The sequence below is a fragment of the Chelonia mydas genome, chromosome 3 (genome assembly GCF_015237465.2).
Source record: "Chelonia mydas isolate rCheMyd1 chromosome 3, rCheMyd1.pri.v2, whole genome shotgun sequence".
In the NCBI taxonomy this organism is placed as follows: domain Eukaryota; kingdom Metazoa; phylum Chordata; order Testudines; family Cheloniidae; genus Chelonia; species Chelonia mydas.
This window is the reverse complement of record NC_057851.1, coordinates 152367330-152382454: the sequence shown is the minus strand read 5'-3', so window position 1 is coordinate 152382454 and position 15125 is coordinate 152367330. Positions and strand designations below refer to the sequence as shown.

General features: G+C 47.8%; 1 protein-coding gene across 4 annotated transcripts in view; it reads left to right on the top strand.

Annotated features, from left to right (window-relative positions):
- The window catches only part of COQ8A (coenzyme Q8A), an 88950-nt gene extending 76017 nt beyond the window's left edge, over positions 1 to 12933 (top strand). For all 4 annotated transcript variants that reach the window (XM_037895611.2, XM_037895610.2, XM_043543553.1 and 1 more), the window contains exons 9-15: positions 1630 to 1711; positions 3733 to 3826; positions 5135 to 5276; positions 7876 to 7983; positions 9366 to 9431; positions 10670 to 10756; positions 11481 to 12933. In XM_037895611.2, the coding sequence (XP_037751539.1) occupies positions 1630 to 1711; positions 3733 to 3826; positions 5135 to 5276; positions 7876 to 7983; positions 9366 to 9431; positions 10670 to 10756; positions 11481 to 11774 (873 nt within the window). In that variant the 3' untranslated portion in view covers positions 11775 to 12933. The remainder of the gene's footprint in view (positions 1 to 1629; positions 1712 to 3732; positions 3827 to 5134; positions 5277 to 7875; positions 7984 to 9365; positions 9432 to 10669; positions 10757 to 11480) is intronic.
- The last annotated feature ends 2192 nt before the right edge of the window (positions 12934 to 15125 follow it).

The window sequence follows — 15125 nt, the reverse complement described above, 5'->3', positions numbered from 1 at the left end:
AGCACTGGCTCTGCTCTCCCATTAGCCTGTTCCCAGCCAATGGGAGCTGGGGGCGTGGTGCCTGCGGGCGAGAGCCATGTGGAACTGCTTGCATGCCTCCGCCTAGGAGGTGGGCCTGCTGCTGGCCGCTTCCTGGGGGCAGCACAGTCTGCAGTGCCAGGACAGGCAGGAAACCTGCCTCTGCACCCCGGCTGCGCCGCTGACCAGGAGCCGACGGAGATAAACCCGTCCCCAATTCCCTGCCCCAGCCCTGAGCTGCCCCCCAAACCCGGAGCCCCCTCCTGCACTCCAAACCCCTCATCCCTTGCCCCAGCCCAGAGCCCCCTCCCACACCTAAACCCCTCATTCCCAGCCCTACCCCGCAGCCCTCACCCCTGCACCCCAACCCTCTGCCTGAGCCCCTCCCACACTCCCCAGCCCCAGCCAGAGCCCTCAACCTGCCGCACCGCAACACTCTGTCCCAGCCCTGAGCCCCCCCACCCCACCCCACCCCCTCATCCCCAGCTCCATTGGGTCGCGGGCATCAACAGTTTTCTTCAACTAGGTCACCAGAAAAAAAGTTTGAAAACCACTGATCTAGATGAATTAAATGTCCTCTTGATACAGATCTTAAGCCATGTGTGCAAGTCTTGATGTTTCCCTCTGTGATCTGTCTCCACCTGGGCTGGTCGTTGTGTTTGTGGGCTCCTTTTGTAAGCAGGGGATATTTTGTGGATACTGGCTGGCTTAGAGGATTGGTGATGTGACCTAGAGTCTTTCATTTCTAGGACATTTGTTTGAATTCAGGCCAAGTTAATAGTGATGGAAGGTTATCATGGTATCATTTCAACTCCCAGTTGACAGGTGTTCAGATCACAAAAAACAGTGTAGAATTGGCTCCCTTCTTGACAGTCCTGTGTAGAGAAGTGAAATGTTGAACAGGTGAGGAAACTGATCCAGCCTCTCGCCAGTTCAGGGTTGGGGCACGTCAGCACACGGCATGTTACGCTTGCACTTCTGTTTTGTGGATAAATAATGGACTTCAGTAAATCCTAGCTGGTCATTTTACTTGCAGGGAGATTAGGGTAGAATCTAACATCTCTCTAAGGTGTTTGTTCTGTTGCCCATCGTCATATGTCTGAGTACCTTCCAGGTAATAGATTTACATAGTGAGGTCCGTAGTGGACTTCTTAGTCATTAGTCTTCTCTCTTCTGGTGTTATAGGAAGGTTTCAGAGTAACAGCTGTGTTAGTCTGTATTCGCAAAAAGAAAAGGAGTACTTGTGGCACCTTAGAGACTAACCAATTTATTTGAGCATAAGCTTTCATCGGATGCATACTGTGGAAAATACAGAAGATGTTTGTTTTTATAAACATCTTCTGTATTTTCCACAGTATGCATCCGATGAAGTGAGCTGTAGCTCACGAAAGCTTATGCTCAAATAAATTGGTTAGTCTCTAAGGTGCCACAAGTACTCCTTTTCTTTTTGTTATAGGAAGCTCTGCTTGGGTGTATTTTTGAGGTGGGAGGTATTGGTGGCTATTGTAAGTGACATTCTGGTTATGGTAGAGAGTCCTGCGGTAGCTTAAAGATGCACCAATCCTGGAATGGTCTGACTTCATTGCTGTCCTTGCCTTTCTTCTCCTGCAGTACCCTGGTGTAGCCCAGAGCATCAATAGCGATGTTAGCAATCTGATGGCTGTCCTGAGCATGAGCAACATTCTTCCAGAAGGTAAAGTAACTGGCACACTGGCTGAAGCTTTCCAGGGAAGAAACATCCCTCAGGGTCCTGTGAGGCAAGGTTGGGAGGAGGAGAGATGGTTCAGACACCTACTAGTACTTCTCCTTGGTTACATAGCCACTGCCTTAAGAATCAGCATCTGTGCTGGGCCTCTTTGCATCGCCTCTCCCCACCACCTATTCAGTGCTGCACCGTCAGAAACATCAAGAGCTTGGGCCACTCCAGACCTGTCTTCTCACTGTGGTTGGCACAGCCAAGATCTTAGTCATGCAGGCATACGGTTTAGAGCCCTGCAGCCTGACCCAAACTCAGCTACAAATGCCTAGTCTGGGTCAGGTGGGAAAAGAACCAAGGGCTATTGGGCTTGGGTTGGTTCTCCTCTTCCTGTCCATGGGGAGGTGTTGCAGTGCGAATGCAGTGCAGCAGAAGGCGGTGCATGTCAGGAGCAGTGTGTGTATTTGCTGTTGCTCTGACCTCACAAGCTGGAGGCGGCAGCAGTGACAATGACTTGGTTTCACAGGGGTTGGGTTGGGTTGGATTGAAAAATGTGGTCAAGTCCAGGTGGTGGACGTGGTCGAGTCTGTGGCGTGGTAAAAACGTGGTTGAGTCTGTGGCATGGTAAAAACTAAGGTCTGAGCAGACTTCTAGGATAGTTACCCCGAAAAAAAGACTGAGCTGACCTTCACAGGTCATTTTCTTCCAGCATCCTAAACCGATTGTGGGTGGGAACAAACTCTTCATTTAAAGAGGTGCCCTTCCTAGGTCCCTTACGCCAAAAACAGGCCCTGTGGAGCACTTCGGAAACCTAGCGCTCCCACAATCAGAGCCTTAGCCAAAGAGGCAGATTATGTAAAAGAGAACATCCCATCGAGCTCTTTCTGGGTGGGGAAAGGCCATGGCACAAGGTACTGTTAGTCTCTGGACACAGATCTTTCATTCTCCAGAGAAACTGCCAATCTAGACTAGGCAGCAACAGCACCTGGGAGGAGGACTCCATTTGGAAATGCTGCATGCTCCAGAAGAGAGCACTGCATGCCCATGTGCAACAGGCCATGAGTCATTTCACTAGCATCAGCACAGGGAACTCTCCCTCTGCCCAGCTTTCCTGGTGTGGAGTCTGTGCCTGATGGGTGTGTTTTTGCCATTAAATGCTTTAATAATCAAATACCTATTTGGCTGGGGAGCCCCATGTAGAAACCGTCCCGGGCGGGGGTGCCTGTGCCAGGGGAGGGATGTATGCTTAATAGGGAGTGTACAAGGCCACCCCTTTCTCTGCCTGTTTGTGCAGGGGGGACGTGCTGGGACTCTTGCCTGGCTTGAGCAGTGTCTGGGGGAACTTGCTTCTGGTGACTTCCTGGGCCTGTGTGCGTGCAGCGTAGACATTGGCTTATGGAGTGTCTCTTTAATGCCTATTTGCCATCACAAATCCCAGGGTTCAGCAAAATCCATTCTCCTTAATGTCCTACAACTCTGAGCTCATTTCCTGCTCTCTCCAGCTATGGAGGTGAAGATGGCAGGGATGAAAATGACCATGGCCAGACCCTTCTCCTGAACCTGAAATACAAATATGTGATCCCTGACAAGGGCATCTGCATTCCCCCCCACTGTTGCAGTAGTTGGAGAGCTGGGTGGGATTTCTGTACATGCTGTTGCTGCTACTAAGTGTATTTGAAAGGGTTGCTGCTGAGTGAGAGGAATTATCCTGTCTGGCACCTGGGGAACAGGGTCCTGCATACGTGACCACAATACAATCCCAGCCCTCGCTGGCCTGGTGAACATAAGTTGCTTTTTCTGATCAGAGACTGAGGAATGAGAGTGAAAACTTGGTCACTGTGATTAATCATGGAATCCGAAATGTGAGCCGCTTGGGGAGGCTGCATTGTCTTGGCTCCAAGCTGTTTGCCTTGCAAGTTCTTTTCTCAGCCAGTGGCTTGCTCCTTACTGAAATACTAAGCGTTTCCTATGCCGGATAGTGTCTAAAGATCATCTTCCTTCTGCAATTCTGTTTCTAGGTCTGTTTCATGAGCACATGATTGAAGTTCTGAATAGAGAATTGGCCATGGAGTGTGATTACAAGAGAGAAGCTGCCTGTGCTAAGAAATTCAAGTGCGTTCACAGTGGTGCCCTCTGATGCTTCTCCCCCCTGGTGCATGATGTTGGGAGGAGGGACCTCATTATTTAACTCCTGGTGCTAGGGCTTCTGCAGTGGCCTTGACTCCCAGAAGTTCTTGGTTGTGCCATGGGGGCAGGAGATGGGTGGGCACAGGGGGAAAGGGTAGTTCTTTAAGACTGCAGGAGTGTAAAATGCTCCCAGTCATCCCCAAAGTAGCTCCCTGCTTTTGGAGCTGGTTTTGTTGGTTGGACACCCAGTGGTGCCCAGCTAGGAGCAAGGCAGCAGCTGATGCTCTCTCTGATCCAGGGCACAATTGATGAAACTGCCTGTTGGCCACCTGAGGAGGGGTCCTGCCAGCTGCTGAGGCAGGACTGAATTGCTCTTTTGCCTGCTGGGCACTCCTGGCCTGGTGGTAGAAATGCGCTCGTATTCTTTGGTGACACAGTAAATGCCTCCCTTCAGACTTCTCAGCCCAGTGCGCATTCAGGTGTTTGATGCTAAGAGCACAGCTCTGCTTCCCTTGTCTCCACCTGCCCTTCTGTGGAGTGCACTCACTGTTTTATGTGGAGGAGAGATGGGAGACAAGCTCCTCTTTCCCTTGGTCCCCCGCTTTGTCCCTGGGAAGAGCTGCTGGCTGGCTCTGCCATGTACACTGCATTTGCCAAGGGGGCCATCTGGACTCCTTGGGGTAGCTAAGGTTTAAAGGCTTGTGCCCTCATGACAGTGTCATCTGGTTCTTTTTTAAATTGCCCCTGCATTCCCTGCTCTTTTCAGTCCTGTGCCTACTTGGTACCCCTGCAGGGGGCGCCCTCTCCAGGCACCCTGCTGCGCTACACATGTGCTCTCCTGTTGGGGGGCGGGGGGGGGGGAGTTCCTAGTAATGAGATGTTTCCATCCCCAGTGGCGGCAGGTGTCACCCTTATTGCCTTCACTGCCAGCCTTGCTTCTGCATGCAGTCTGAACTCTATCAGGCAGAGAAAAGAGAATTTGGTGGGTTCCCCCATTTCCAGGGAGCTCCGAGCAATTCTAGTAACCACAGTCCTGGCTGGGATTAGATGGAGTCTCCTTTCAGAGCCATCAGTGGCTTGAACCAGCTGGAGTGGTTTCTACTGTTGAATGTGAGGGATTCCTCTCTCCCTATCCCACATTGCAGGAGCTGGGGACCCCAGGTGGTGCCGCTGCAGGGTATTTGGATGACCTGTAGGCAGCTGGTCTCTGCTTGTAAGAAGACTTTGTATTTGCAATGCTGCAGAAGTGACTGCCTCCTTAGGATCTCCTAACTCTTTCCTTGCTGTCCCCAGGGAGCTGTTGAAGGATCACCCTTTCTTTTACGTCCCTGATGTAGTGGATGAGCTGTGCAGCCAGCATGTCTTGACCACGGATCTGGTGTCTGGGTTCCCGCTGGACCAAGCAGAAGGATTGAGCCAGGAAATCCGGAATGAGGTATTACACCAGCACTACTGTCGCTGGGAGCTGTGCAGGGAGCCGTGTTTGCTTGGTCACTGTCTTGGGACCTTCGTTTGTGACAGTGACTTGGTCACTACAAAGTGCAAGGTGGAGGGAGAGCTGCTAGGACAGGGGAACACTGATGACTCTGTGAGGCAGCTTTCGATTATAATTGGTGGGGCTTGTATGAATTGTAATGGTGATTGATTCTTGCAAGTTCTGTGATTGAGTTAGGCCCTGTAAACTTTATGCATTATTACAAAGAGAACGGTCCTTCTCTCTGGGCTGGGGGAGTAAATGGCAGTAGAGCCTTGATTGTCCAAGAAGACGTCTATGGGCATGTCCTGGCCCCCCAGCTCTTTTAGACTTTCTGTTGTGCTGTGTATCACTATACAGTTGAAGAAGCAGCATGCTGTATTGCTACCCTAATGAGAGGCAGCCCCTCTTCTCTACCTCTCAAGGGGGACCTGACCTTGGGAGAGGTTCCCTGCTTGTTGAGAGGGGCTCTTTGCTTGCAGTTGCTCTCTTGGAACAAGAGCACAGAAATGCATCTCTTCCCATTGCATTAGCAGTCAAACATAGCTTCCCCGGCTGGATTGGCTTGTGTAGCACAAGGGTATTGGAAAAGTACCTTTCAGTAAACAAGCAGAGGGGAGGGGAAGTGAGGGATGTGAAGGCATCAGTGCTGAATATAGCAAGGGATGGAGAGTTACAGCAGGGCAGGCAGCTCTGGCTGCTGCTCAGTTAGCAGAAATAACTGCCCTGGTATTTGGATTGAGTTGTTTATGGGCTGGTGTGAGCTATCAGCTGTTAGCAGGTCACTGAGGAAGTGCACAGAGTATGTTCCTATAGATAAACAGATCCCAGCAACACACTGTACTTGGAGCTGTGCCAGATCCAGTTGCCTGGGCTGTTTGGTTGTTGAGCTTGTCATTCGTGATAATGTGGCTGTTTGGTGAAGGTTTTTTGATAGCCCACCTGACAACAATGCATTTCCCACTTACAAATGGAGATGATGTGGGGTCTGTCCCTTACTCTGCACAGTGTCTAAGTGGTTGACTTAGTGACTCTCTAACCCATGTCCTCTTGGCCCAAATATGACACTCTTGCACTAGTTTCGGCTTGTGTTCAGTGTTGCATTATTACTCTTGGATGGGGTGTTTGAAACCTGTTGCCTTCTATCCAGCACTGGACAATAGCTGGATGCAAGCTAAAGATTTTCAGAATAAGCAGATGGTGACGCTGCCATTGTGACTAGAGGGTGGTTCTCTGTTAAACGGGCTCTGACACAATTGCCTCTTTATAAAAGAATCCTGTAGGATTTGAGAACGAGACCCTTTCTGTAGGTTTTTTGAGCAATTGTATAGAAAACTCTATATTGCAGCATTCTGCGTAAGGTTCATAACGCTGATAGTCTCGTTCCCTATTACTTGCTTAAGTTTTTAAGGATAACTTCTTGAGAGCCCTGTTAAATTTCTATAGAACTTTGTAGATTTCATCCTGACTAAGCTCTACAGGATTCCTTTCACAAGGGTGAACTATAATTGCTGCTCCACTGGCCTCCCCAGTCTCTGCACTGTTGGATCTCCTTGCATTGTGAAGAGCTCCCCTTACTGCGCTGGGGACACCAGGGAGAGACTTTCTGTGAGCGACCGTAAATCCTGTAAAAGCTGGGCAGGCCAGCAGAACTGAAAGGGACTGTCTATTCACGTACCTGCAGTGATGATCGATCTCTCCCCACCCACCCATGTTCATGCCCTCTGGAGGCTGCTGTCTGCAACTACCACTTAGCAAACTTCCTTCTAATCAGCAAGGAAAGCATAGTACAGATATTGTGTGTGCTGTGTCCTGAGCAAGAGGAGCGTATCTCATTACATGGGGACTGGTAGGGGGCTGATGCTAACCTCCAGTCAGCCAGAAAGTCTGTGTCTTACAGTTAGCACTAGTGTAGAATTTTGCATCGAGGTTCTGACTCCAGCAGTTAGCAAGGGATCACCACACCTGCGGAAAACGAGGACTTCCTTTCATTGTCTCCTGTGGAGCCTTTGGGACTGGGAGCAGCTAGGTGGGGGATAAATGCTCATGCTGAATTTTCCATAACTTTATTAAAAGCTTCACTTTTTAGGAAAAAGAGGGGCCTAAGTAGACAAGAGGGGCCTGGTCATGTGTTGGGCATGTATGCTTGCACTTGCTACCTTTGACTCTGAAAGAACAGTAATTGGCACTTGAGGGAGATGAGAAATTGCCATGAGGAGTCAGTAGTAATGGGGCCTCTATCCTCTTGTCAGCAGTCCAGCTAGACAAGTGCTAGTGTTAAATGAGGCATGTGGTTCTGTAGCAGCTTCCTGCACAGAACTCCCACTGGTGGCTTGAGGTCGGTGGGTGTTCTGTGCCTGGGGGAGAATAGGTCAGATGTATCTCAGCACCAGTAGAGGCAGCGGTACCACACTGTTACTCCCTCAGCACCTGCCCTGGCCAGTATGCTGATGTAGTTCCTGTGTGCTTAAATCTGGGGCGGGTGGTGTGTCTGACTTTGATAGCTGTGACTTGCTGCTTTCCTCACCCATTTTCTGTCTTCCTCATTGTGCTTCCAAAGATCTGCTCCAACATTCTGATTTTGTGCCTGCGGGAGCTGTTTGAATTCAGGTTCATGCAGACTGATCCGAACTGGTCTAACTTCTTCTATGACCCTCAGCTGCACAAGGTAAGCCCAGCAACCAGCTAGTCCTATACTAAGCAGGAATTTTTGTTTGACACTCTCCCCACTCCCAAAGCTAAATAGTCTCCTATTGAGCCTCTTTTATAGATCCTTCTCTTTCAGACCAAAGGTAGGCAGGGGCTGTGGTGCCATAGAGGATTATCTTTCAAAAAGGGGTGTGAGGTCTTCACAACACTGCAGTCTGTTGGGGGAACAAGTAGGCTTATTTCAATGACCTCTAAAGAGCTGGGACTCTGGCCTTTTGTTACATTGTGTGAAGCAATGTTGTACCATGCTCCTCAGTAGCAATATGCTTATGCTGGAGTCTAAGGCTTTCTAGTGGGAGGAGGGAGTAAGATCTTACATACCCCAGTTCCATTGACCACTGTCTCCTAAAAGTGAAACTTCCAGTCACAGTAGGCAGAGGTGCCAGCAGAACCAGCTGTCTTGCCAGCACTCTCAGAAGACCTCTGCATGGGTAGGGCACCAGTTTTTACATGTCCTCTAGCTTTATTACAAACAAGGAAGCATAATGGGATATATCAAAGGATGTCTCATTTTGCTTCCTCAAAGGGCTGAGAATGAACATTGCTGCCATCTAGCCATGCTGATGGAATCTGCCTCTTTAGTCATTCCTCATCAGCTGATGGTGGGGGGAGAATGGGTCCCTTTTACCCTGGCTGCCCACCCACTCTGCCCCGTACCCAGGACCAGTCTCCTAAGACTCTGGGTCTATTCTGACTTTACTGAAACCTGTCCCTGAAAAATCACAACCATGTGTATTCTCTACCATAAGAACAGTTAAGGTATTATTGAGCAAGGGACACCTCAGTCAAATGCTTGCCATTTGTACTATGCTAAACATATTGATATCTAGTGAGGTGATCCTGTATAGTCAGAATTTCTTTCCTCATGCTCCAGGGGTCTGGCTGCTGCATATATCTGTGCCCTTGTCAGGTAGGTTTGGAAATGGCATTGGTGCTAGGGGCTGTCTAGGAAACGTTGGGCTGGCTGAATTCCACGTTTGTAAATGCTTGAAGCAAGGTTCTCTGCTGATGTGCTCCAGAGTAGAACCCATTGGTATGGGAGGTACAAACCCATCAGATATCATAGGTGCTGCCTCCTCTGCTGTCTGAGCATATATATGTGCCTAGGAATGACTCTCTAATGTGCCATATGCTGTGAATATGTTACTGGGTTTAATGTTGCCAGTCATAACCAGTAAGGAGGGAGTTAAGTGGAAATTCAGATGATTTGGACCAACCTCCAGCCCCAGGTGACTTGTGACAATTGAGCTAAATGAAACCACTGCCATAGGCTTCCCACGCCAGGCTGCGCTCTTTTGCAGTGGTTTCTAGTGTAATGCAGAAGCATTTATCCATATCCAGGTGGCCCTGCTGGACTTCGGCGCATCTCGTGGGTTTGACGAGGACTTCACTGACCTCTACATTGAGGTGAGGACTCCAGCTGCACACGCTGCCTTGTTGTGCTAGGGAGAATAGTGTCACTTGCACAGCCCTGCTTAACTCAAGGCTCTCTCGGGTCTCAAGATCTTGCATGTCTGAGGTGCACTTCTGTTTGCAGCTGAATCTACTCTTGGGAGGAAACCTGGCCTGGGGCAAGTTGAAGGAGATCATGACACAGCTTTGCCCCCTTCTCTTAGATTCACCTGTCTCCCTCACAAACCTGCTGATATCCCAGTTGTCCTGTTGTAAGTTTACATCACAAACAAGGAGGCTGAGGCTGCTGCTCTGTAAAGGTCCAAGTCCTGCCCTGGGTTTCCCCTGTGTAACTCCACTTTACTGGGGTTTCCTTGAGAGTGGAATTTGGCCCCACAGGTCTCAGGGAGGAAACAACACCTCCCCATCCCTGTTATTTTTGTGCTCCCTGCACTCTTAGTCTTGTCTCTCTCCCCAGCTTGGGGAATGGGGGAACCTACAGTTGGCTACTGCAGACTAGTGTGGCTGCAGTTGAGCTGCTGTCCTGCTGTGTAATAGTTATATGATAAGGACTTGGCTGCCACAGTGGCTTCTCTCCTGAAGTTCCAGTCTCTTTCATTGATTCCGCAACACGCACAAACCCTACTGCAGTGAATTGAAATACTGCTTTCTGGAAGATCTGAGCAGTCGTGCTTATTTTAAAGGACACGATACCTTTCTGCCTGCTGGGAATTCAGCGATATGGGTGAAATGCATGGACTTGGAGCATTTCATACTCTGCTCATCTCCTGTAACTTCAGCCTGCTTATAAATTGCGTGACAAAGCCAATTAATATCACTAAGCCACTTTAATTACATGTCCATTCCTTTATCAGAGCACTGAATTCTGTACTTCATAAAATAAGTCCAAATAGCTGGGGCTTGCCATCTCTCCTAAAACTGCTGGTGCCCCAAGCAAGGTTTGGTTCTAGAGTTCCACAGGAAGCCAGGCCACTTGTTTTGTGGGCCACTGAGTCCAGTCCTGCTAGGAAAGGCTTTTTTGCAGCAGATGTGTTTATGCAAATAATTCTGAAACTGGTCATCTTCCAGATTGGTGCCATGCAATCCGCAAAGCAGCTGGGGGAGGGGCAAGGAAGAGCGTGAACCTAATCAGGCTGCTTGATAGCAGATGCTGCTGCAATTGCTTAATAGCATAAAGGCATGTTGAATGCAAGACTCCTGTCTCCTTGTTTGATGGTGTTCTTCCTGTTCAGGTAATAAAGGCGGCTGCAGATCAGGACAGAGAGACAGTTTTGAGGAAGTCGATAGAAATGAAATTCCTTACTGGTTATGAAGTCAAGGTATGGAATGGAATCCTCCCCTGTTATTGCTGGCCGGCTGCAGAGCTCTTGGGTCTGATGTTCTGTGGATCCTGTAATAGGGAAAAGCTAGCGACAATCCATGAACGCTGCACTCTTGGGGTTGGCAGCGGGAAGGAAAGGATACAGGATTTCTGTGACACCGCTAATTCAGCCTCTCTTCAAATCGAGCTAGAAATGAGGAAAACTACAGCACTGGCTATAGCCAGGATGTACTTTATCCAAGCTTCTCCCTTCACTTCCTTTGCTGCAGCAAAGCCACTTTCATGTTTTATATCTGTGCACCACGGGCTTTGATGAGAGCCCCACACACATGCCCAAGGGCAGAGTAAGAATCTGTATCCCTTTCCCCAGGGCATGAATACACCTGTAAATAGTGTCCTTAATGCACAACTCTGCATTCCTTCTGGTGACTCCCTCCCATTATCCCAGCTGAATCCTCCATGTTGCACAGTCTCTTGAGCTCTTGTAACTCAATGACCAGAGGTCTCCTGTGAGGCTCTAATACAGCTGTAAGTGAACCACTCTAGAGTTTCTCCGGGTCTCTGTGCTGGAGTCTGAACTTTACCTCAGGCAGGGCACCACCTTACCCTTGCCTACTGCTGAGTGCTAGCCCCCTGGTCTTTTCCTCTTTTCCTCTATGTTAAACGCAGCTGGTGCTGGAGTCATCCTTGTGTGTTATTGACTCCTCTTTGTTTTTGGGCAGGAGATGGAAAATGCCCACTTAGAAGCTGTTCTCATCCTGGGAGAGGCTTTTGCGTCTGAGGAGCCATTTGACTTCGGCACCCAGAGCACCACAGAAAAGATCCATGGTTTGATCCCGGTCATGCTGAAGCATCGGCTTGTCCCTCCGCCAGAGGAGACCTACTCTCTCCACCGGAAGATGGGGGGCTCTTTCCTCATATGCTCCAAACTGAAGGCCAAAATCTGCTGCAAAAACATGTTCCAGGAGGCCTATAGCAAATACTGGAGCAAGAGGGCCAAGGAGCAGGAGCAGTAGTGAAGATGAACTAAGTGTCTCGTTCTTAAGGCCCAATCATACTGTATCTAGCAAAGAGCAATGTAGTCTGTCACATCCCCACATTCTCATCTCGAGATGTAGCAGCCTGTGTGCTGGAAGTTCAATGTTTGTTTCACAAGGACAAAGTCTTTCTTTAACACAGCGTCTGTCCTAGACTCTGCCATTAGATTCCCATGGCTTACAGGAATTGTGTCCTCCTGAGGTGGTGGGGCTTAGTCTGCTGTGTTCTTCCACACTGTTCAAAGCACCAGCCAGCTATCTAGTGCATTTTTAACATTGATGGTGGCTGCATACTGTGGTTGGGTTTTTATAATGTGTTGGGTGGGGTTGAGAGGAGAGTTAGAACAAAACCAGGACTAGTTTGTATTGAAACCTGTTTATAATTCTCTGAAAGTCATTTTAAAAAATACTCCCCCTCACCCCTTTCTTTTTGCTAAGGTGGAATTTGAATGGTTTTCATACTGTGAATTATAGAGTAACATACCTGGTAACCTACAACAGACTCCTGTTTTGTAAGATGAATGGTGGCAGTCGGAGAAGTCTGGATTTTACTGACAGGGATATAATGTAAGATGTGTACACATAGGATGAAATTTTATGCCTTTTGCCTCCCTTGCCTCCCTTTCTGTCTTCGGCTTGCAAGCTAAAACTAGGAAGCAAAGAATTAAAATATCTGATGCAAGGGGTGCCAACATTTATATTTAAATATATCCACAGAGAACGCCTGCTCAGAAAGTCAGTCAGTTGTTTTTTAATTTTGAATTGAATGTATAAGCAAAGGAGCTGTGCATAAGCACAGATAATGGGAATCTTCCCTCGCTGGTATGTATCGGCTCCCCTGATGGCCAAAGCCCTGACACTTCTTGGCTTGTTAGAGTCCCAGCAAAGAAACTAGTCTCTTTGCCTTCCTGTCTGTGCCCTCCAATGCAGAGTTTGAGGGAAGGGGGAAACATACTCTGGGATTCTCTTATCCTCTTATGGGCATTTCAAGCTTCTGCTGAAATGTGTACTACATGTTTATAGCCAAGTGCACAGTTTTAAAGAATTGGAGTCAGACTAGCAAACTTAGCTTGTTAGGGTTTTGTACAATTCTTGTATCTGTATGACTTACTGATTTCAATAAAAAAGTGCTTGTGCAGAGGGCTTCTGCCTGCAATTATTCCATCTCCTCTGCTTCCCATGACCAGGGTAAAAGAACAGCAAGTGGCAACATGCAATCAGATAGACTCTCTTTTACAGTATGAATAGAAGAAACTGGGCCTGGAGGAGAAGGGTCAGAGAACCTCTTCTAGTATTTCTTCCATTCTTTCCCGGAAGGGCAATGTCATCTTGCAAAAGAATCACTTCTATCAGTGCCTATTTCAGTCTCCATGGCCTGGTAATGGGTTTGAATGTCACCTTATTACCAGCCTCTTGGAGTGGACACATTCCATCCTTCCTTCCCAGACACATGGAGGAAAAACTTGCCCTTGTATTAATGCTTTAACTAAAGCCAGTGGTGCAGTTCTGCTGTGTCTGGATGGTACTGGGTGCTGAAAGGGAATTACTTCCCAGCAGGATCAAATGGAGTAGGGTCAACACTGAAACTGAACAGCTGTTAGGTCGTTGGTCTGCCCAGGATGGGAAAAGGCAGTGGGTGGATGTGTATTTTAGACTTTCAATACACTCAGCTGACTGTTAAACAGAATTTGGCCTATCTGCTAGTACTTCACAGGCACTAAACACAGAATTCGTAAACATGAAGATGGAATATGCCCTGTCCCTCGGTTTTGCACTTATCCAGTCTTCTGTAATCTGGTAAGTGTACAAAGTTGACCTCTCCTGCAGACTATAAAAAATAGCGTGTAGGAGTTTAATTCCTATTTGTGTCTAATTTAACCTTTTTTCCAAGCTCACAGACAAAATATGGAAATTGCTTCACATGGAAGTTATAGCCTGCTTGATTTAAAAAAAAAAAAAAAAAAACCTGATAAACCAGTGAGTTTAGAGGACATACTAGAAAAGTGTAAATCTTATTGATTCTGTTGTCTACTGGCCAGTGCAGTAATCTTCCTGTACACAGGCCAACAGTGATTAACCCCTGCACACTGATATAAACAAGAAGACTGGCTTTTACTCTAGTTCTGTAGCATGCAATCCGTTTTCTTTTATCACTGATGGCAGCAGCCCTATGTACAGAACAGATATTCCTACCATAGTCTTCTGTACCCCTTATCTCCAAATCTCTCTTCTCAACTGTCTGAATTCACTATACGTTGCTATGCTTGTAGTTTGCTGAAGTGTCAATTGTAGGTGGTAGTGTGTGGAGAGAAGGAGAATTTTTAACTACTGAAGGCTTTAAAGCTCACGAAAGTTGAGACTGGCTCTTCTAATATCAGAGGAAGTGAAATATTTAGATGTTAAAGGCTTATATTAGCATTAAGAAGTACAAAAAGCTCACAAGGAACTAGGACCAAGTGACCTTGTAGAGGAGAATGTTTAAAGCAACATTCAAGCAATACAGTGAGAGCTAATGCATTCAGGTTATGTGGTGAATTGGCTCAAAAGTCAACTGTTATAGGTGATTTTTTTTTAACATATTGGTAGGTACATTCAGAATGGAGAGTTTGATCAGATTCTTGTACTTGTGACTGTAATTAGGGACCCACTGTCTATTACTACACGTAATGCTGGAGGTGCTCACGTCTAGCTTAGAGCAAAGGCAGTGTCTCCTGTGGGATACCTGGGCTAGGACAAGGTCAGTAAGTTAGAATGCAGGATTCACCATAAGGATAAATTCCAGTAGAAGGTGAAACCTGGCTTTGTTGGAGCACTGATGATCAGAGATCAGGCTCTAGCCCTCCTGGGCTCATTCACTACTCAAGTCCTACAGCAGCATCATGGGATTATATATCTTGACTGTTGTAACACAGTGCCCTGGAAAACCCTCTTGACACAAGGGTGACCCAGTGTTCATGTCTGACTTCAAGCCCTGGCCAGAAGAAAGTCCAGGCTATTTTATACTGATCTGGAATTTGTATTGGTGCCTCTCACTGTAGTTTAGCTAGCAAAGGTGCTCAAAATACAGGAATTTGCTCAAGAGCAGACACTTTCACATCCTTGACCTGACAGTTTGCAATCTCTGAGAACCTCTTCTCTAAGAAACAGCACCTCTGTTTCTTTGCTATAAACTTGAGGTTCTTTCCTCCTAAAGATGACAGCTTTCAGGGAGAAGAGTGGAGGCCAAACCACAAAGGCTGGACTTCAGGTGCCAGCCTGTCCATCATCTGTTCACAGATGCCACAGCCACCATCAGCTCAAGCCAGAACATGGGTGTTGAGTAGCAGGGGT